Here is a 23,014-nt window from a genome sequence, read left to right on the forward strand (position 1 = left end):
TGGATATGGTATGAAAAATTCAGCCGACTGAGATGCTAGAAAGCAAGGGAGGTGGCGTTTTTGCTTCTTAAACATATTGGCCCAATGCTCACAAAATTCAATCCTATGCCTTATGTGCATTTTTGGATTTCCAAAGGACACCAAAGTACCACGGATGAGCAGAGCAAACTGTGACATTGGGAGGAAGGAGACTGTAAGATATATGACTGTGTTGTGTCTCTTTTTTTGTTGTTGATATCAATAGACTTTTTATTACATTTGGGTTATTCTGTTTAATGGGCATAGTGTAGAAAGACTTAGTGTTCTGAGCAAAATGTTGAGTGCATATTACAAAGCTTAACACATTAGAAATGTGCATCTGACTCCTCCGGTCGTCCCACTGCAAGACTGAAATGTCCTCATGGTATCACACTCGTCATACCTACATTCTATAGCCACAATGCTTAGAGCATTGTTGTGTCTATATGTTCTGGGATCTTTGTCCCTCCCTGTCCACTTGCTGGATCCACTTGCTTCCTGGTTAATCTGGTACCTCTTATTTTACAAATTAAGCACTGCCTACAATGGATTGTCAGGTTATATACACGCATCTCCCAATCAGAAGTCTTTAAATTATTTCAAACCTACCCTAGCTGACTGTAAACCAGCTCGAAAAGTAACAAATTACAACTAACAGTCTAAGGAAATGTTTCAGGCCAAGGCTCATGTATCTCAATTGTGGTGGATCCTGCAGAAACTGGCAACACTGCACAAATAATAGGTGTGGTTTGAACGCATCAGCGATAACAGGTGAACAAAGGAAACTTTTAAACACATGGAGGCACCTTTGTTAATTATACACTATATGGCCAAAAGTATGTGGACACCTAACCATCACATCCATATGTGCTTTTTGAACATCTCATGCCGTTTGCTGTTGTAATAATGTCCAATCTTCTGGAAAGGCTTTTCACTGGATTTTGGAACATATTTTGGATTTTGCAGGCCTGGGGCACCATCCCATTCAGTGTTCCAGTCCATCCCTAAGGTGTTCAGTGGGGTTGGGGTCAGGGCTCTGTGCAGGCTTCTTGAATTCATCCACATAAACCTTGACAGACCATGCCTTCATGAAGCTCACTTTGTGCACAGGGACATTGTCATTCTGGAACAGGTTTGGGCCTCTTGGTTCTAGTTGAAGGAAATCTTAATGCTACAGCATACATATATATTATTTACAATTATGTGCTTCCAACCTCATGGACAACAGTTTGGGGAAGTTCCACATACTTTTGGTCATATAGTGTGTGATAATCATACTTTATTTTTTTAAATGGATGAAATGGTTTGTGAAGTGTTATATTTCAATACATTGTTGTTGTAATTTGCAACAAAAAAAGTGTAGAAAGCGTAAAATATTTTGAGTCAAAACTTGCACTGCTTTCTTATATATTAAAATACAAATTTGGTTGCATTTTAACATGGAAACTATTACTTAGTTTGTACACTGAATGCATTAGACGAAAAGAACAAAATTATATGCAATTTTAGCTATTAATAGTCTTAACATACTTAACTGAAAAGTCTTAAATCCAAATCAAGTAAACAGCCTTTTACCCTGTAATTAACTGAAAGGATTGGCTGGACTCTCCATGTTTTGTGATCTTGGCTTCAGAAAAGTGCATGGGTCATTTATTTTAACTGTAAAATCAAGACTTGTAGATTGATTTGTAGATTGCACTGCTTTTTGTCATCTTTAAAAATGCTCTGCACCCCAAATCTTTTTCAAACATGTAATATATCATTTACCCACTACATACACTAAGTAAGTATTATTGCATCTTTATTTTCCCTACCATGCACAACATCTTTGTAAAGCTGGTGAAAGGTTATTGTACAAGATCACAACCTTTCCCAGTTGGTGAGTCACAGGCTTCCATGCTGCCTGGATTGCATAAACCTTTTTATATAATACAGCGTTGTGGAACACAGCCACCATGAAGAGGATTGAAATGTCTAAGGGGAAGAACATAACATCAAATATTTATTCTAAGGCATAAAGTTTTCCCATGAAAAGCAGAAGTACTGACCCACCGACAAGAGTGACGTAACTGCCAGGCAGATACAAAAATAATGTCTTTTTAGTCTGTTTAAAACAGAGAATATTTTTGTTGTTCCCTGATGTAACCACCGTGGTTATTTTTCCACTATGGTATCTCTTCCCACATAGAGATAGGGCATAATGTTAGAGATCTCCGGGATCTGATACACATGGTTGGGTCACCTCTGTATTCAGTGGTGTGTGTGTGTGTGTGTGAAGAGATGAACCGCAAAAATGTGACACATCTCTAATATCTTCATGCGCTCCGTTCCCTCAGGAGGAAGATCTCGATTCATCTGCACTGTTTATCATTTCTAAGTTAAGATCTGCGTAACATCAAAAGGTTGCCATGCCACTTAACACAACTCGCAGGCTGCGTTTGGGGGCAAAGTGGGGGCATGGGAGAGACAACACACACTCCTTCATGCGTTTATGGGATTATTTATTGCTGGTGCTGCTACTTTCTGTCTTTCAGCCTCTCTTTCTATGCCTCTTCATCTCTTCTTGTCTAACTTGGCTAATGAAAAGCCTTGCAAAGAATGAGCCATGGACACATGCCATCATTTCAGACATGTACCAAAAGAATGCTTTTGTATTCACTTTTAGCAATCTAAGTGCTGCATATATGCACACATGGGTGTGTGGAAATGAAAGGGCAAAATAAAATAAGATCTTTTATTTAGGTCATCTCAATGATCTGCCGCAATGATCTGAAGTTTATTTGATCTGAATTTAGAAAGAAACACCGAAAGCTTCTGAAAGGCTGCATGTCGACCTTCATTATTTGTTTAAAAATACAAGACAGAAGTTTGAACTAACTGGAGAAATAAACTTAAACCATTCTTTCAAAGATAACACTGGAATATGACACTGGTTTCAGCATCAAGACATTTGGCATCGACATTAGGTTTAGATTTTGAGAGCTGAAATAATTTTGGAGTGTAGATCACAGTTCCTTCTCAACATTGTGGTACTTGAAACAAACTGCAAGACTTAATGACATCTTAGGCTTGATATGAAAAAACTGTTGGACTCTGTTCGCTGATATTTCGAGCATGGGATGTCATTATACTTCAGATTAACAGCTTAAGTCATGCCTTTATTATTAAGCTACAATTGCATCTGTAACAAACTGACAATTGGTTTAACTCATCATAAATTCAGGTTCTATCCTTGGCCTAGCTGCAGAATTTATGAAACATACAGTAAACGAACTACAGTCTGTTTCAAGGAAAGATATTCCAAGCATTGCTAAAAAGTGATGTTAATTTAGGCATTATGTGCATAAAAATCTTACACAATCGCATTATTATTTTCAAGTAGATGACATGCGCATGTGTGTAAAACTGGTCGTAACAGTTCTAAATGTGGATCTAAAACAATGCCAGATGTGCCACAGTTAACATGAACAAAAATTCCACCAGGAGAACGGCCTCTCCTGCATGAAATGGATCTAACCATACGCTGAGGGTCATCACTTTATCCTTGAGAAACTGAGAATCCATTCATCGGCTCGGCTCCGAAACCTGACTGACGCAAATGGATCACTGGGAATATGAGCGTCCCAGCAGTAATTATGTTACAACGCTTCTGCCGCACACGACCGTGAGGTGGGGGAGCAGTGAAGGCACATCTCTTGTTCTACTGCAAGTTTTTTTTTTTTTTTTTTTAAATCACGTCTTATTCTTATTGCCATACATATAAAGGCATACTGTATATACACACACACACACACACACACACACACACACACACACACACAACTAGGACTATGTTATACCAGGAGGTCAGACCCAGTTTTGTCTGACATTTACATGCTTTGTGGAAGAACATGCCTTAAAGAAGTTGCATTTGTAAAGTCAGTCCCAAGTGTGGTGTCTAATCTCTACTGAGGACCAGTTCCAGACTGTAAATATCCTGATTATGTCTATGGCCCTTCGTAAAGCCCCTTTGAGACTCCGTGCTAATTTATCCTTCTGAAGTTTTTGCCTAAACAAAACAGAATGGCACGATGTGCAGATACTAAACAGGGTCCATTGAGGGATCCAGTGCTGTGCAACCCAAGATCTGATTTCACTAATTGGGATCCTGTCCTATTAAGTTCGAGCTGGCTTATGTATTCGAGCTCAGGTTGTGTTGTACAAGAATGGAGCTGAAAACTATAAGGATGCCTCTCCACCAGAGACATAATAAATGATTGCAACACAGGGATTTTCAAAGCCATACTGAAGTTTTCACTATGGTTTTTCATCTCAGCCCTTGAGGCATCAGGACTAGTCAAAAGCACCTTGTGCAGTTCTCCTTCCCCAGCTCTTACCCTTGCTCAGGTCCATAATTCATTGTAGAGATGTCTACTCCAGCATGACCTTGTTTCCTTTCATATTGTTGCCTTCAATTTTCTCAAACTTGCTTGTGTAATTTTGTGTGTTTATTTGTATCTTCGGTCCTATAGCTGATTTGAGTTGCTAAAGTTTTTTAAAATAAATGATGAATGCAATAGATTTATGACTGCATTTTAGATTTCATATGAACGCAAGTACAGGAAAGGGTATGAATGCTATCCGTGCCTTTAATACTAATATTTCATCAAACCGAGTTACCTGAATCGCTATGAATTTCCAAGTGTGAGGCCATGTTGGATTTCTACCGATGGGCTACTAAGCATCTGATATGTATTGCACACTTTCCTGGCCACAAGATTCAGAATCTTGAAGGTTGCCATCTCATTAGCAACTTTCACTTCTGTCCACATATGTGAACAGCTGATGATTACACCCATATGTGGAACGACCCAAACTGTTGCCACAAAGTTTGAAGCACACATTTGTAGTGGATGTTTTTGTATGCTGTAGCATTACAGTTTCTCTTCACTGGAACTAAGAGGCCCAAACTTGTTCCAGAATGACAATACCCCTGTGCACAAAGCAAGATCCATGTAGACGTGGTTTACCAAGGTTGGTGTGGAAGAACTCTGTGTCCTGCACAGAGCCCTGACCTCAACCCCGCTGAAGACCTTTGAGATGAACTGGAACGCCGACTGTGCACCGGACCTCCTCACATGACATCGGTGCTCGACCTCACTAATGCTTTTATGACACATCCCCACAGCCATGTTCCAGAGTGTAGTGGAAAGGGTATTATAACAAAAGCATGGAGGGTATTATAACAGCAAAGGGGGACTAAATCTAGAAAGGGATGTTCAAAAAAGCACACAAGGGTGTGATGGTGAGGTGTCCACAAACTTTTGGCAATAGTATACATCCACTGGCTTCTGATGGAGAAGCAAACTTTTTAACACTGTGACACAGTGAGCTTTTAAGACTACGGTATATTCCCAAGATAAAGTTCACATCATATCTTTTAAAATTATACTCTTCACAAAATTTGCTAGGAAAAGTCTGTGATTGTCCAGTTGCCATGTCTTTCAATTGCCATCTTTGTGTGAAAGTTGGCCACGTTTAATGATTAAAAAAGTACCAGAGACCTGCAACGGTTAGAGGCCTGACTTCATTTCGAATATTTTTATCTTTGGAACATGAAAAAGATAGATCAGATGTACTTATCCATCCATATCCAAAATTTATTTTGCTACAGGTACCTGCAATATAATATCACTTTTCAAGGACAGTTCTCCACTGAATATTTCTCCACGGCCAATGCAGTGGTTTTCTCAGTGGTATGTGATCATCAGCTATCAGGCTATGCGCTCTGTGTCAGGCAGCTGTGAGACTTGCTCCATCTTGGGATTTTTGAATGTGGTGATGGCATTTTGGAGGTGATAAGTGGTTTTCTGTCCTGTTGCGTAGCTGGTTGAGGTCTTGTGCTAGCAGGAGAGGCGTTTGCCTGAACCAGCATTGATCCGGCCTGGGATTACAGTGTGTTTAGTGGAGAACTGGCGTGAGCTGGCACTTGCTGGCAGAGATTAGCCACTTGCTGCTTGCTTCCTCAGTGGCAATAGTCGGCAGGGCCGACTTTACAACTGTCACAGGAACTAAACAAAATATTCACTTTGTCCCTCTCCCACACACACACATTTGCCTGTAAACACTCGCACATGTGCATGCATACCTTTTTGCCTACAATTTAGGATACACAAATTCACCCTGTTGGCAGGCTTGCGTGAGAGATCCGAGTTCTTGATAAAGAGATGATCAGTGTGATAGCTAGGGCTGTGACGGTGGCAGCTTTTTGAGTGCGATTATTTGAGCACTTCCGTCAGTGAAACAACTCAACACAACCTTATGTCGTGTTGTTGCAATGAGAAACAGCCTGAGGGCGCTATGGGATACGGTATGGTAATTGACCTGCAAGGGGAAAAGAGAAGAAGTGAAACACGGTTGCATGTTTCTCTAACGAATACTTTATTTTATTTTTTTAAAATGGAGTATACCACGAGCCTATAAAACGTTTAAATCCCAGTAGGACGGTAACCTAAATAATATGTTAAAAATCTAAATATTAAATAAAATAAATAAATAAAAAACACGGCTGGATGTGACATGCCTGGAGATGGCTCCTGAGATTTGTAGGCTAGTGTTTGCCCGTTTAACACTTTTTTATTTATTTTTTTTCCCCACAAAGCCAAGATGTGGCTTCATCCAAATGTATTGGTTCACTTCTCTCATTAGGCATGAATCAAAAATGTTCCCAGATCGCCAATGTAATATTTGGTTTCCCAACAAGATCCACCACAGCGGCAGAACCTGAAGTGAAATAGCAGAATTCGCCTGAGTGGATTTTGCCACGCTCAAACAAACCCACGCCAGACTAACAGACAACACCATATAAGGTATACCCCATATGTGTATTGATATAAAATCTCTTGCTATATGGTAGGTGGTGGCAAACTACCACCGTGGTGGTGCGGTTGTCACAGCCACCCTCACAGCCCTAGTGATGGCCTTGGCAAGAAACACATACAGCTTCCGTCTACCTCCTGAATATGGCTAAACCACCACAATTCTTCCCCACAGCTCAGTAAAGGATTATGTTTACATTGCATTTACCTGGTATGGGAAGTTTGCTCTGGAATGCGCAGGTGTAGCTGTCAGTGTTTTGCTACGGGTTCCTGACAACAAAAGGCTCTAGCTCTCAGACACACCTCTGTGTTAACAACAAGGAAGGATTCAAGCCCTGCCTCGTGAAACCATTAGGTTTGAGGCAGATTTCGAAGATTTCCTCCATAATAGACACAGCCTCTGTGTGAGGAAATGCTGTCAGGACCCATTTCTGTCCATTTTGGAGAAATGAAACCGTGCTATTTTGGACCATACCTCATCCTTCCCCTTTCCCTCAGCAACACCCACCACACTTACATGAAATCACGATTCCTCTAAAAGAAGCAAAGATATCGTAGGCAGCATCACGTGTGCAAGAATGAGGAATTTTGACCTCATAATAGATTCTCTTGATTTCTCGCTAAAATAATATTTTTTCTCAGAATGTCCCCTTTGACCCTTGTAAACAAAATACTGTTAACATATTTCTCACTGATTTTTAAAGATCTGAAGTGCAAGAATTCACACCTCTTTGTAGAGCTTCTGATATAATAGACGTCAAACACAAACTTCATTACTCATTTAACCCTAATGCGATGATTCTAATACACTCCAGAAAATCTGAAGAGAGGACAGTAATGTTCTTTTCGTTTCACATCCTGTTAAATCTTGTGCTTGAATTCCATGGCTTTTAACATTCTATTCAGATACATTTGTGACAGGGAGTTGTGTGAACACGTGTGAACAGGCCTAAATGCGGAAGATTGACGCGGCGCTTTTACATTGTTCCGCCTGAGTTCACACTCTCTGTTTGAAGCCTCTGTCTCACTCATTTCTGCACACAGCCATCCCCTTCATTCGGTAGATCTTATTAATTATATCTCATTAGTTGCCTTGGAAACAGGTGAGGGAATGAGGAATGGAAGGAGGCGAGCGGGAGAGAGAGTTAATGAAGGGAGGAACAACATCGAGCAAGAGAGATTAGAATGGAGAAAAGTAGGATCCAGTAGGATCAGGCTAGTGTTAGATTAACATCAGTAGTGCTACCTGTGGGAGCTGAGGCCTTGCTTCAGGCCTACTGAGGAAGAAGCACTGAACTCACAAAGAGAACTGTGCGTTTGTCCCTTTTCTCTGTGTGAAAATGTCGAGAAGAGACATTTTCTTCAATTGAAGACAGTGTCTTCAGTTTCGTTGTCTGCCGTCTTCAGACTGTCTTAATGTCTTTTTACCATCATCTACAAAGCTGCGCTGATCACTGACACTTCCTTCCTGTATTTCGGCCTGCTGAGCTGTAGCTTGAAGCTGGTCAAGTGTGAAAAGTGTGAAAAAACACGAACAGTATAAATTGTCCAACCCAATATCACACTTTTGCGTGTATCACAGTTATTTCTTTACACCTATGGGCCGTCAAACTGCAGATGTAACAGATGTGTTAAAACACTTTTACAGACTTTTTACAGTCTACAGAAAGTGCTATATGTTTTTTTTTTTTTTTTTTTTTTTTTTTTTTTTTTTTTTTTTTTTTTTTTTTTTAAACTGACTTGGTCAGAGCATTTCTCTTGTGTGTTATTAGTTTTCTAGCGCAGTATAAAAATAACCGTTTCCGTGATATGTTTCTGTGATGGCAGCCATGTAACGTTAGCTTTTTATTTCAGTTTTCCTTATGATGGTATGCAGTCATATGAGGATCTCATCATCAGATTTGAACTTTACCACACTCAGACATGCATTCCTGTCTGCTGAATTGAGTTATCTCGGCAGTTGACTAACTCAAAAAGTACCTCTTTGGTCTCTTGCTGTTATTGCATGTCAGTTCTCCGTTATGTAAGCCAGGGCATGTTTTTGCTGCTTATCAGCCAAGGCCAACATAAGGGAAGGTCGGCCTTTTTCCCCCATTTTTATTTTTTTTTTGTCGTCAAACAAGTGAAAGCATGGCAGAGAAAACCCAGCCCAGGTTGTAAACACAGCAAAACATGGCTCGAGAATCCACCAGAGATGGGTTGTGGTGTTTAGTCTCTGACTCTACAGGCAGGAAGATAACAAGCGGAAGGATCAGAACGGATGCTTGTCCCACAGGCGTGTTGCCTTTTTGCTTTTTGTCTTTCTCCTTTCTCTTTCCGTCTTATGTATGGCTGCCTGTTAGTGGTCATCTTTAGCGGTCTGAAAAACAGGAAGTGGGAAAGCAGGATGTAGGAGAGCGCTTTGCTCTGCCCATGGCCTGTGATGTGGAACTCCACAGGAAGTGCCAGTGTCATGGTTGTGCACAAGATTCTGGCCGCAACCTACAAGTAGGAGAAATGAGGGACTGGGAGGACAATTGTGCCTCTTTTTGTGTTCCTTTCACTTTCATGAATTGGCTTGTTTATTTTCCTCCTTTTGTAATGCTTGGGTATTCTTGCATTTCTTGTGACTACAAACTGTATAAGTGCTGCCATTTTGAGGACTGAATAGGGGACCTATTCAGTCCTCTGCATCAGTAATATTGTGTCTGTGCTTCATGCAGACGATTCATTTTCAGTTATACTGACAATCGACTGATCGATTCAGTACGCATTCAAAAACTGCAGATCCTCTTCATAGCTATGTTGGCTAGCTAGCTATGTTATGGGACAGCTGGCATGTTTATCCCGGCAGCCTCCCTACAATGACAGTGTTTTTTTTTCTCCTTCTGATAAGACACCCTGAAATCCTTTACCCACCCTGACTCAAAGTGTCAGTAGCTCTTAAATGTGTTTAGGTACTCTCCTGAACAGTTAAAAGCATCATGTACGATATTAGCAGATGTGAGGGGAAAAACACAAGTTTGAGAAGTTTTCTGCCATTTTATGTGGAATCAGCAGTTTGGGGGGGGGGGGGGGAGTACATAAGCATCACATCATGTTTTATCAGCTTTGCCAAAGTATTGTTTAATCTCGTCAAAAGTAGGATGAGCACTTTGAGCCATTTTGTGCCAGAAATTAATGAATCCCAAATCAAATCATGACTGAAATGCTGAAACACTAGGATAAGAAAGGTAAAATGTCATGAAAGTTATTATTATTATTATTATTATTATTATTGAAGTGGAATCCACTATTAGTATCTATTGAGTCTTTATTCAAAAGGTAATATTAATGCTTTTAAATTAAAATGCTTGTTTGCTTTACTAGCCCAATGAAAAGGTTTAAGTGCAAAACTCTGGTGTTTTGTTTCGTATGTAGCCCATTACAAACCACTAAAGTCCTAAAAGGACTTAAAGGGGATTAGGGCAGCCCTGTGCAAAATAACAGGTTTGTACAACTGTGAGATGGTGGGGTCTTGTGTAAAGGTTTTTGCAGTTTGAAGCTGTATGGTCTGTGTGTATACAAGTGTATGGTGTGTGCTTGTGTGGTAATTATAGTGGTAGCAGAGTGTTTTATTAAGTGTGAAAGGCTTGACCCCTGAATCAGCCTCCCACTCCCCCTTGTCCTACAGGGAGAAGAAAAAGGAGAGAGGGATAGAGAGAAAGTGACACACACACACACACACACACACACACACACACACACACACACACAGAGGAGCGTGTAGTCAACTAACACGTGGCCCAAGTCTCCTATTTCAGATAATTGTGTTCTTGCGCACACACACACCCCTACTGGGATTTATATTTACACTCACTGTCCACTTTAATAGGAACACCTGCTCATTTATGCAGTTATCCAGTCAGCCAATCGTGTGGCAGCAGCACAGTGCATGAAATCATGCAGATACAGGTCAAGAGCTGCAGTTAATGTTCACATCACATGTTCACATGGCATGGTTGTTTGAACAGGAATCTGAGGGTATCATGGGCACAGGCTCATCGAAACTGGACAGTTGAAGATTAGGAAAAAATTACCTGGTCTTTTTCAAGCCTTCAGCTGTCCAGTCTTGTTGAGTCTGTGCCCATGATAGCCTCAGATTCTTGTTCTTGGCTGACAGGAGTGAAACCCAATATGGTCTTCTGCTGTTGTAGCCCATTCACCACATGGCTCGATGTTTTGTGCGTGCTGAGATGCTTTTCTGCTGACCACAGTGATAAAGAGTGCTTATTTGAATTACTATATCCTTCCTTGCAGCTCGAACCAATCTGACCATTTTTCTCTGATCGCTCTTATCAACAAGTTGTTTCTACCCACAGAACTGTCTCTCACTCACTGTGTTTTTGCACCATTCTCTGTAAACTCTAGAGCAGGTGTACAGGTGTTCTTTTTAAAGTGGACAGTGTGTGTATATTGGACCTTTTTCTCCTGACACCTTAGTTACAATACTCACAATTCTAACGCAGGGTTTGAAACAAGGGTGTTCACCTGATTATAAGATCCGTCAGTGAGCTGTCTCTTTTCTTCACTAATTCATTTCTCTTCGATTAATCAATCAGTTCATCATTTACACCACATGGAAACGGTTAATTTCAGTTTATTAAATACTTTTAAAAGCCTAATAGTCCTGTTTTTATTTTAATAAGATACCTTTACACGCAGATAGAAGGAGTTGTGATAGAAGGGTTACAATACAGTTGTAAAGCAAGTAAAACAAGTAATGAGTTCATGACTTAACTTCCCAGTGTTGGCTTTCTTTTCTTCAGCGTTTATTTTACTAGAAATAACACCTAACTAGCCACCTACATAATGTACTCAGCAGAGAACATGGAAACTTTTTCATTACAAAAATCAGAGGGAGTAAATTTTGACAAGGCAGGAAACTTTGTGGCATGTCTCACACACTCAGTTACATATTTGATTGTGTGCAGGCCAGGTCAGGTTCAGTACGTGTGGCATATTCCATACGCCTTGATTTTCATCTCAAACACAGACAGTGTCTGCTTCAGAGAAATGTTCCCAGTGTATTGATCACCATCTCTACAAACATTTGGTGAACACCTTACAGAAATGCTGGGCTGGGTGCAGTATCAGGACTGGATAAAGTCATTAGCTAGCCCACTGACCAAGTGGAAGCTCCAGTTTGCTCGGCCAGTTTGTCCAGAAGCCCAATTAACAAGGCAAAAAGCCTCAAAAGAACTACAATTCAGTTATAAGCACTATAACGGACTATAAAAATAAGTGAGTACTGGGTGGGAGAGCAAACTCAGGGTTATGGGGTTAGTTTCGAATTGACAAAACCAAAACAATCCAACCAGGCTTTTATTGGTATCAGGTTATAAACTTTTTCTCTGTCAACCCAGGGTTTTATCCTTAAGCTATGATTAGTCAATAATCACGTGCACCAAAAAGTGTGACATCGGCAGCGAACAATCAGTAGCATTCAACGGGGGGCAGCATAGTTGAATCCAGTTGAAAAGCAAGAAATTATTATGCAGAAATATGAGGAATTTAAACCTACACTAACCACAAAAAGCAACACCGTTGTGACTGCCAAAGCTCAGGAAAATTGCTGGCGGAGCGTTGCTGATTGTGTAAATGCCCAAGTTTATGTTTTTCAGGCTCACAATGAGAATAAACAGATTGAAAATGTATAATACCAACGCATTTCATGTAACTTCATTTAAAATATTTTAATAAATGTGTTTATTTTTTTAAATCTGTGAAAGTATATTAGAAAAGGGGCGCATGGTGGCTTAGTGGTTAGCACGTTCGCCCCACATTCCCCCGATTCCCACCATGGCCCTGTGTGTGTGGAGTTTGCATGTTCTCCCCGTGCTGTGGGGGTTTCCTCCGGGTACTCCGGTTTCCTCCCCCAGACCAAAGACATGCATGGTAGGCTGATTGGCATGTCCAAAGTGTCCGTAGTGTATGAATGGGTGTGTGAGTGCGTATGTGATTGTGCCCTGCGATGGATTGGCACCCTGTCCAGGTTGTACCCTGCCTCATGCCCGATGCTCCCTGGGTTAGGCTCCAGGTTTCCCTGTGACCCTGAAAAGGATTAAGCGGTATAGAAGATGGATGGATGGAAAATGCAAAGCAATACATACAGTAAGAGCTTCAGTGTGTCGCATTTTTTTTGGATGGCTCAAGACGTTAACAAAGATATGAGATTCCATCTGCGGAAAATCCTATATTTTTCATGCAAGTAAGTATCAGGGGAAAGCCAGTGGATTTTGTATATCCCTAAAAACTCTTTTTCCACAAAGTGCTCTTCTTACAGTTTGCGCTGAGAATTAGAATTAGTTGCGCCACTTATGTTACTTTGCTCACAGCTGATTGAGTTCTGTTACCCAGAACATAACCTGCCCCAGAGCAGGTTAGCCATGGAGCGCAACTTACCATGGCGATGAACACCGGGAAAAGCCGAGCAATTTTCATGGTACCTAAAACCCATGGTTGGCACACACTAAACTGAAATTTACCCAGCTAGCCTCCTAAACTGGTGTCATTGGTGCAGGCCAGTGGGAATTTAGATTTTACAGAACTCCTGATAATATCTCCGCTGATGTGTCCTGTTTTCATGCATAAAGTTGACTTCAGATTTCAGCTATGAGCTTTGATGTTCTCATGTCCCACGTAACGACGTGTCTGTGTAGCGTCTTCATTTTCACTCGAAGTGGTTAAATGCTAGGTGACTGTGAGTTGCGCTAGTATTAAAGTTATATAACAGTTTTTGTTCTGCACTGTACTGTATTTTGCATAGTTCAGCCACCGTTTCCGCATCTCCTCATATTCCTGAGTCTGGAAAGATCCCCTAGCATCCACTCAGGCTGATTTAATATGCACCACTCAAATATAACATATTGGAATTTTTTTTTCTTTTTTCTTTTTTTTCTTTTTTTCTTTCTCAAGTTGTGACATTAATCAAGTAAAAGAATCCTGGTGACTTTTATATTAACAGCCCAGTGAACCTGCTTCAGCTTTTAAATCGCAGCTGTCTGATAATCACCTGTGACAAATTACTGTATGTGTGGACAATATTGAGTAATAGTGTGCATTTCTTTTGGAACTGATTCTCTTGGTAAATAGTACTTAGTTAAGCGAAAGCACAGCAGCATTGATGTAGAAAGACATCTTGTGAAGTAGAAAGTTGAGTGTTAAAGAGTTTTGCGCGTGTGTGTGTGCGCGCGTGTGTGCGTGTGTAATGAGCCTTGAAAATGACCACAGAACAGAAAAAATTCATCAGATACTTCTAAACAGAGAACAGGAAGGCAGAAGGTTTCTGGATCAGCATTCAAAGTGTGTAGCAGATTGTATTAACAGGACAGTTTAATAGAAAGCATTAATGTTGCTTATACTGTACTGTTAGCTTGAATTCTCATTACACACATGAAAACTGGTCTCCTATTATACTGTACAGTTGTTCTTGTTGTTTTTTAGCACTTTAAGATTACAACAGCAGGCTATCAGTAGTTATATATATATATATATATATATATATATATATATATATATATATATATATATATATATACTTTGCAACATGATTACTCAACTATCATTTAAATCTAGAGCTCAGGAACCTTTTATAAGCTCTTGACTTGCTGTCCTGTCAGCTGCACTGCTAGACACATAAATAACATAACAGACTCTACAGGTCCCTGGTTTCCACTTGACAAGCTCTGTGTATCTCAAATGTGACACGTGTCATTGTCGTTAATCAAATGTATTGAATGATGCCTCACGAAAGTAAGGGCATTTTTACTACTCATTCAAACGTCTTGCGCAGTGGATCGTGGCCTTTTGGCTGATGATAGGGCAGTGTATTGCTGGCACAGTGAGGGGGAACTGGAGAATACACAGCACATTCAGCAGGCTATGTACATTATTGTGTTTGCATACTTAATCATTAGTGCCAGTGTTTGGTTTTATTAATCCTCCCTGTGCTCATTGTAATATTTGACAATAGATTAGAAGTTTCAGGGTAGGCCATTGCTCATAGCTGAGACACTGTTTTACAGTTTGTTCAGGCAGATGCCCTTGACTTGAATGTGTTAGGACGAGTGGGTGTATGAAGCATAGCTCGAGTGAATCGCTCTGAAATGAAGAGAGAAATCGAAGGAGCCATGAAGGCACTGGTGAACAGTCCATTTTCTGAGGTAGAAGCCACGAGACTACCCGAGTGAAAGCAGAGTGCAGGGCCGAATAGCTGCCATCTTGCTGCTTCATCATGCATTATCCAAACGCAGACGCACGAAGAGGAACATGCCGAAGTCCCTTTAAGAACGGGCGCTCCCTTTATTCAGCACCAGCCACAGGACTGAAGCATGTCAGCTACCATTATACTGACAAAATTTCATGACACAATGCATTGTGCTCACAGACTTACAGATGGCCATGACGGCACTCAAGTACAGGTTAGAGCTGTAAGCTGTGCTGCTGTATTTGGATAAGCGCAAAACTGTCACGGCTAGAGAGCTTTGATTAGCTCAAATATATTCACGATATATTGGACTCTTTTTAGATATTTGTTTCTCATTTATATAGTCTCATATTTAGATTTTTATTCTCTCAGATTTTTTCTGGCTTAAAAACAAGTGCCTGATTTTAAAGACGTTGGTGTACCATTGGAAAAACTTCAACTTATGCAGCTTAACACAACTATATGGATGTTCTTCCAATACGTTACGAAGCTGCCGCTTTTTATGTGATTTTGAAGTGCACTAAACTTGGTGGAGAATTACTATCGCAACATGCATGAATGCATGGTGGTTTTAATGGAATCCTTCAAAAATGTCCAGCCTAGACCAGTCGCCTCACCTTGGCCTAATATATTTTAGAACCTTTGCTTTCACACTGTTTAGTGCAGATACTGAGTACAACTTCAAAAAATGCAACCCCCCCCCTCCCCCCCGAAAAAAAATGTTTATCTATTAGCCCACTTTCTTCACAAATTGCAAAAATAAATCGAGTTCATAAATTTATACAAATGTTTACACAGAACTATGACACTCCTGTGTGAGCTGTGTAGAACATGGTGTACTGATAAATAACACTGTTGCCCATTGAGATGTGCCGTAGGGAAATTTCTCATTTGGCTCTGGAGTGATAACAGTTTCCTACTGCGAGTTCCCAGGGACGTGACCTCCTGCGAAACTTTTCAGCAGTGCTGAAGCTCACACGGTGACTCATGGACACCCAGACACCGTCTATGTTTTAACCTGCTAATTATTGGTCCTCTGTGCCTCTGCTCCCTCTCAATCCTCCTGGTCATCACATTCTTCCAGGGCACAACCACAAAGAACAGGACGGCTGTGTTTCATGCCACCTCTCCATCTCTGGAGTAGAGTGAGTGTTCTCCAGCTTTCTCGGCTGCGACTCTCTGATCAGAGATGTGTTTACCTAGGCATTTTCTATTTGGACAGGGATGATGAATGCCTCCGCGGCAGGGTTCTTTGTGAGCAGGTTGGCACTAGGAGCAAGGGCAAGAGAGGAGGGGCAGACGGTGGGCTCTCTGGGGGCAAAGCGTGCTCTGAAGCACGGGCCCACAGTGTGAATTGCCTCATCCAGGGCCCTGAGGATTTAAGGCTAATATCAGCCTGAGACTGGGCGCACTCTTAATCATCTTAAGCGCAAGAGCTGGTAGCAGGAGAGAGAGAATGAGGTTGTCTCTGGAGGCGTGTGTGTGTGTGTGTTTATCTCCTATAGCACGACAGTGGGAGACAAACCTGACCCAAGGAAGGGAACTGAGTACAAAAAAAAACTCGCACAGCAAACACATAACACAAGAAGGCAGTCTCGGGGTAGTATACATTCTGAAACCAGACGGATGATCTGATCTGCTTTCTGGTGTCATATTGATTACAAGATCTCACTTCCCACTTAATCAAGTGCTAGGCCATCAGACAGCAGAAAGCATTGCATTCCAGTTTTCGTTTTTATTCTTGCCCATATCTGCGTTACTTATTAAGCCCACTCTGCCAGGATTGAGCTGCACAGCATGGCTGGAGTGTGTGAGAGGGTGCTGATGAGTACACTCATGTTGTGTTGTGTTGTGTTGTGTTGTGTTGTTACTTATCCGTATTAGTGGCTTTGTGTTTAGTCCCAGCTGTTTTCTGCGATGCAGGTGTGCAGAAAAGATATTATCATGGGCCTCTTTCTCATATCCTCTCCACGAATGGCAGCCAATAGAATAGAGCCAATAGAGTGCTCGCCTCCTTTCATCCGCCTTGCAGCACTTCCTATGAGTTCGAATGTCACTAACTCCTGCTCTCTTTCTCTCCCTCTTTCTCGCTCTCCCTCAATCTCGCTCTATCTCTCTCTGCAGATAGTGGTGCAAGCACTTCAAGAGAAAGTGAAGGAGAGGCTGAAAGAGAGGAAGATCGAGAGAGGAAGAGAGAGTGTACAATGTGCTAGTGGAGCGAAGGAAGACAAGCGCGGGTGTTTTTCTGATATTCTCTGGGTACCAGAGAGACTGACTAGGACGCAAAGATGGGACGGAAGAAGATCCAGATCACCCGGATTATGGATGAGAGGAACCGCCAGGTATGTCATTTTCAACTTTTCTCTCTTTCATCCTTTACCTTAATGACAGTGAACAGTCATGACTCTAATAGATATGCACAGAAAATGAACTCGAATCTAGACCTGAATGCATAAAAATTTTAAACTGAAGAGATTTTTGAAATAATAATGCCTACAATTGCAGTAATAACAGTAGGGTAGCTTGGTGGTGTAGTGGGAAGCGTTGCCTCCATGCAGTACCCGGTTCAATCCTGAGCTCATGTAACTGTCAGTGTGGAGTTTCTGTGCATATGCTCTCGTGTCTTTTGTATGCATTTTCTCCAGGTACCCTGGTTTCCTCCCACCTCTCAAACATTCCAGTAGGTAGATTGGTTATGCTAAATTTCTGCTAGGTGTGAATGAGTGTATTAATGTGTGTGTATGTTGCCCTGTGTTGTATTGGCATTTCATTTAGGGTGTATTTCCACCTCGTGACTAGTGTTCCCAAATTCACTGCAACCCTGACCAGGACATATCTTTATATCTGACCAGATTAATAATAATAATAATAATAATAATAATAATAATAGTTGTTGTTATTCATTCCTTCATCTTCAGTAAGCGCTTTAGCCTGGTCAGGCTTGCAGCGGGTCTGGAGACTATCCCAGGAACACTGCCCCGTGAGGCAAGAATACACCCTAAATGGTACAGAAATACATAGCAGGGGACCATGTACACACCTGTCACAAATTCACAGCTAGGGGCAATTTAGTAGAACCAATCCGCCTCCTGACATGTTCTTGGGAGCTGGGAGGAAACCTGGAGAACCAAGAAGAAACCCTTGCAAAAATGTTGAAAACATATACTTGGGAATGCACCTTATTTGGTACACCAGGACAACATGCGTACACATATTTGCATACTCATTTGGGTAATTTAGCATTGCCAATCCACCTACAACCATCTTTTTGGGAGGTGGTAGGAGGAGAAAAAACCTGAAACATGGAAACATGCAGAACTCCACACAGACAGTAACCTGAGCTCAGGCTCCAACCATGGACCCTGGAACTGCGAGATGACAATGCTACCAACTGCACCACCATGCATCCCTTATAAGAATTTGAATATTATAATTATCTATATATTATTATAAATATTAATTATAATATAATAATTATTTTATTTAGTTAGCGATTTGTTTGCCTGTCTGTCTGTTGTATGTCTATCCAGCACTTTTTCTTTTAAAAAGTTTACACTGAAAGACTGAAGGACAATAAGATATTTATATAATATAATAAGGTATAACATAATAATTATAATTATTATAATGTATGTAATATAATGATGTATTTAATATATTATACAGCACATAATCAAATTCAAATAAATGTATGATTCCTTACGAGTATGTCAACACATGACAATAAAATCTAAAAAAAAAATGTTCTTAAATATTTTCATTATTTGTAATTCTTGCCTTTTTATTTTGTTTGGGTAAATATTTAATGTTTTGTCTAATGTCATCGGGAGTTTAGAGGCCATATAAGAAACTTGTACTGGCAGAGCTTCGAGTGATTATGCAATATTAGAAAAAAAGAAAAATCTGAAAACCTGTTCTTTGGTTTGATTTAAAGAGAAACTCTTAAATGTTCTTGAATGAACGATACAACAGAATGTTTCCCTTTCAGATGGGATTCCAAAATGTATTCAGGAAGCAAAGAACCCTTCAGGAACTCTTTTACTATGAATGTAGGGTTTAACAGTAACAGTAGGCCAGCGAAGTGCTTGAGACACAGCTTTACTACATCAGAAATTGATGCTGGAGCTAAACCATTTAGGGCATAAGCATGACTCTGTAGTCAGTTAACTAGGGATTTAGAAGTACTTATTTGCATATAGACAAAAGGCAAAACTGAATGACCAGAGAGGCAAGTTGATTACTGGTCTTGTCAAGTTCAGTAGTGCAAGGGCTAAAATGACTGCTCCAGCATTCCTCTGTAAGATTCCTAGCCAGCCCCATCTTACACCTACCACACAGACAGTCGTTAAAACGGGACCAGGACACGTTTACAGAGATATATATATACAGACGTGGCTTCCACACGCCACCCTACAATTTGAGTCCCTTGGAAAGTTGATGAGGCAGCAGAAAGCTTGGTGTTAGCCAGCCAGGATGGGAGCGGAGGCTAGCAAGAGGTGAATGAGGTGAAGAGGGCTGACTCTGAGTGTAGCCTCTCTCTCTCTCTCTCTCTCTCTCTCTCTCTCTCTCTCTCTTTCTCTTACCCCCCCCCCCCCCCCCCCCCCCCCGTCTCTTCTCCTCTCTATCCTCAGTGGAGGGCTCAGGCCCAGAGGGGGCCCTGCACTCCCAGTGGTTGCAGCTGCTTGCTAGTAATTAGGAGTGGCCACTGCACCACAGCACCCTCTCATTAGCAGGGAGGGTCAGCAGGACACACAGCATCCTTCTCTCTGTCTCTTTCTCTGTCTGTCTCTTGTCTCTCTCTTGCGCTCTTGCAAAAAAAAAAAAAAGTGCCAACTCTGGCCAGCCACAGAGACAGGCTGGAATTCACCCTAGTCTGCGCACGCTAAATATAAACAGCGCAAGCCAGCTCAGTCTGCACTGCTCCACCACTGCCTCCCACACACATCCCTTTCATTCACGGATGTCTCCACCAACTACTCCTCAGTGCTCTTTCTTATAAAGAGAACACGCCGTACATGAGTTTTTGGGTTGGGCTGATGTAAAACATTGCATCCTTCAGCAATAGAGGTTTCTATGTGATTCAGGCATTATACTGCATGTGCAGCTTTTTCGAAGACTACGAGGGCTCCTGTTTAAGGAAACGATAATGGAAAAAGAAGTACCGTGTCAGAACCTGGATGCGCCCCATTCACACCCTCTCAAAATATCATTTGCACCATCTTGCCAGCAAAAGAACTTTCTTGCCGTGCTGGCGGAAAGCTAATTGAGGTCTTTGCTCACTCTCCTGAGGGTGATAGCATAACAGCCAGTTGCACCCCTCTCCCCCTTCCCGCCCTCCGGATCACTCCTGCTCATCCCCTTCTCTCCGACAGCAAGTGTGGAGCTTGCAGTTCATTCGAGTGAGAAACTCCAAATTTACAGGACAGGCCAATTATCAGCATAACACCAGCGCTGGGTGGGATCCAAACACGGAGGCAGGCAGACAGAGAGACGGCTGTGAGGAGCATCAGCGCTCTCTGCCCTGGCCTACAACATCAGCAAAAAAACAAAAAAAACACTACAGAGAAATACAAGCAGAGGAAAAAAAAGTTAGTGTAAAATCACTTTGTAGCCCTGTGCTGAATTAATGAAATGTATTCATTTATGCTGGAGTCAGGAGTTTGAAGTATAATTTAATTGAAAATATGAGCTGAAGTGGCAGGGAGTGGCTGTTTAAAATGCACCACTTTGCGAGTCATCATAGAGAACATATTATTTCAGCATGTAACCATAGCTCTACACACAGTGCTCACTGACTTGTAATTAATAGCTATTGCATCCAGCAGATTTCAAATGTCAGCATCTGCATCATAGTTAGAGGTTATCAGTGGTGTTGGAGATGACTTCTCACTGGAGACTAGATGGAGATGCCTCAAACTCCTTTATTATGGGGTGTGTGTGTTTGTGTGTGTGTGTGTTTGTGTGTATTCTTCCACAGAAAATGAACTTTGTTGTTTCTCTAACACTGGTTATTAGCATACTAGGCTCATTGTGGAAATCAGTTTAAATCTTTATTTGTATATGTGCACTGTCACCAGTCTGCACACAGAGCACTGAATTGAGAAAGCATCTTAAGTAGGCTAATTAAATAAACTGGCAATGCTGCACACTGCTTCTTCCAGCATTATGGGACGTGCTCTAGAAAGCCTGGTTGACCTGTTAGGATTTATATGGAAGAGCCTGACAGGGGTTGAACAGTGCGTAATTGTGAAATCTGTCGAACCAAATGGTTCCTCTTCAAGAGCAAGATGGGACCCAGTTTTGTTTTTGCACTATATTTCATGATATTGTTGCAGTTTGCAGGTTTCAGGGAGACATTTAGTGCTCCATTCTGCCTTTAATTTTTTAAAATTTTTTTATTTTTATTTATTTATTTTTTACATTAAAAATTTTTTTTTGGTAACCTGTGTGGTCGATACGGATTGAGCCATTGGCTTTGTTTTGCCTCTGAGTGGGCTGAGTATAACCCTAACAGTATTGCAGTATGTTGTGCTGATGCCAGATGAGTCTCTTCCTCTCTTCTTGGCTCCACACTGTGTACTCACACCATATTAAAAATGGAGAGGTGTAGACTGTGTCATGCATGCCACCCCATCCTTCAGGAATGTTCCCCTCTTTGCCCCTTGCATACATCCTGGAGGAGGAAGAGGAGGAAAAGAAGGGAACGAAAGGAACCGGCGAGCCTCACAGCGTCGCTTGGTCCTGACAAGCTAATTGCCAAGCTGTGCAGGGGCGGATATCTGCCATAATAGTGCAGGAGAGCAGAATTATCCTGTAACAAGCCCTGTTTCTCCCTCCTCCGTTCTCCTCTGCCCGTCCGTCTTTCCCCACATTTTGAGCTCTGATTTACCTCTCAAGCTCTCAAAGCCTGTAATTACTAGCCTCGATGATGACGTGCACCTGTCTTGTCTGGACAGCATGGAATATTTGGGCAGAAATGTGCTATTAAATTAGCTCCTGCAATCAAGTGGGTTTTAATTACTCTAGTGGACTCAAAAAGGTTCTAATGAGCGATGCCTCTCCTGGACTGAAAAAATAAAAAGCTCTCCAGTTTGCTAGATTGTGTAGTGACAGCACTTTGCTTCATGGATAGCTGAGCATAATATTATAAGTGCTATTGTAAGTAAGGACTCCAGGGGACAGTTCTGCGAAAGCATGCAGTGGAACCTGTTTAAGTGGAGAGAAAGAGAGTGATTGAGACAAGATGTGAAAGGGCTTATACTGGGTATGTTTTCAGTAGACTTTAAAAAAAATATATTTTTTAAATAAAATTTTGTGTGCACATGTGTGATCCTCCTGCCTAACAACGTCCTCTGTACACCATTAAGCAGGCTCACTGGGGTAATTGCCCAAGTCATTAAAAGTTTGATGATTTCGCTGTTGGGAAGAGCATTGCTTGCCCTTGCTCACGACTCTCATTCTTTCTCTGTTTTTGTCTCTCTTTCTCACATCCATCTCACATCATCTGTTTTTCAGCAGTTTAAAAGAAAAGCACATCCCCCTTCTTTCTCACACAATTTGAGTCTCTAAAAGCTCTTCAGCTGATGCTGTTTTCTTTAATGTTTTAAGCTATGCTTGATCTAGAAAGGAGGGCTGAGGGAGATGCGGGGGAAATCGCGGCGTAAAAGTTTGAGCTAGTCTTAGCTAGTTTTATAGATAGCTGGCTATGCAATATGTCTAATTTATACTGGATTATTTAAAGTGAAGCGAGTTTTGTTTTCATTGTAATTACATTAGCTTGCAGTAGTAGGTTTTGAGGGGAAATAGTGTAGGTGGCTTTTGTGTGTAATTTCTAGCTGATGTCAACATTTAGATCATCCCCCACCTCCCCTCCTAGCTGAGAGACTGTGTAGTGTCTGATGATTCATTGTAA

The 23,014-nt window shown here is 41.3% G+C and overlaps 1 protein-coding gene across 8 annotated transcripts in view; it reads left to right on the forward strand.

Annotated features, from left to right (window-relative positions):
• Nucleotides 1-23,014, forward strand: part of mef2aa (myocyte enhancer factor 2aa) — a 102,726-nt gene that overhangs the window by 19,624 nt on the left and 60,088 nt on the right. For all 8 annotated transcript variants that reach the window (XM_053678004.1, XM_047153047.2, XM_047153049.2 and 5 more), the window contains one exon: nt 17,227-17,444. In XM_053678004.1, coding sequence (XP_053533979.1) covers nt 17,391-17,444 — 54 coding nt within the window. In that variant the 5' untranslated portion in view covers nt 17,227-17,390. The remainder of the gene's footprint in view (nt 1-17,226; nt 17,445-23,014) is intronic.

The sequence above is a fragment of the Ictalurus punctatus genome, chromosome 4 (genome assembly GCF_001660625.3).
Source record: "Ictalurus punctatus breed USDA103 chromosome 4, Coco_2.0, whole genome shotgun sequence".
Classification (NCBI taxonomy): domain Eukaryota; kingdom Metazoa; phylum Chordata; class Actinopteri; order Siluriformes; family Ictaluridae; genus Ictalurus; species Ictalurus punctatus.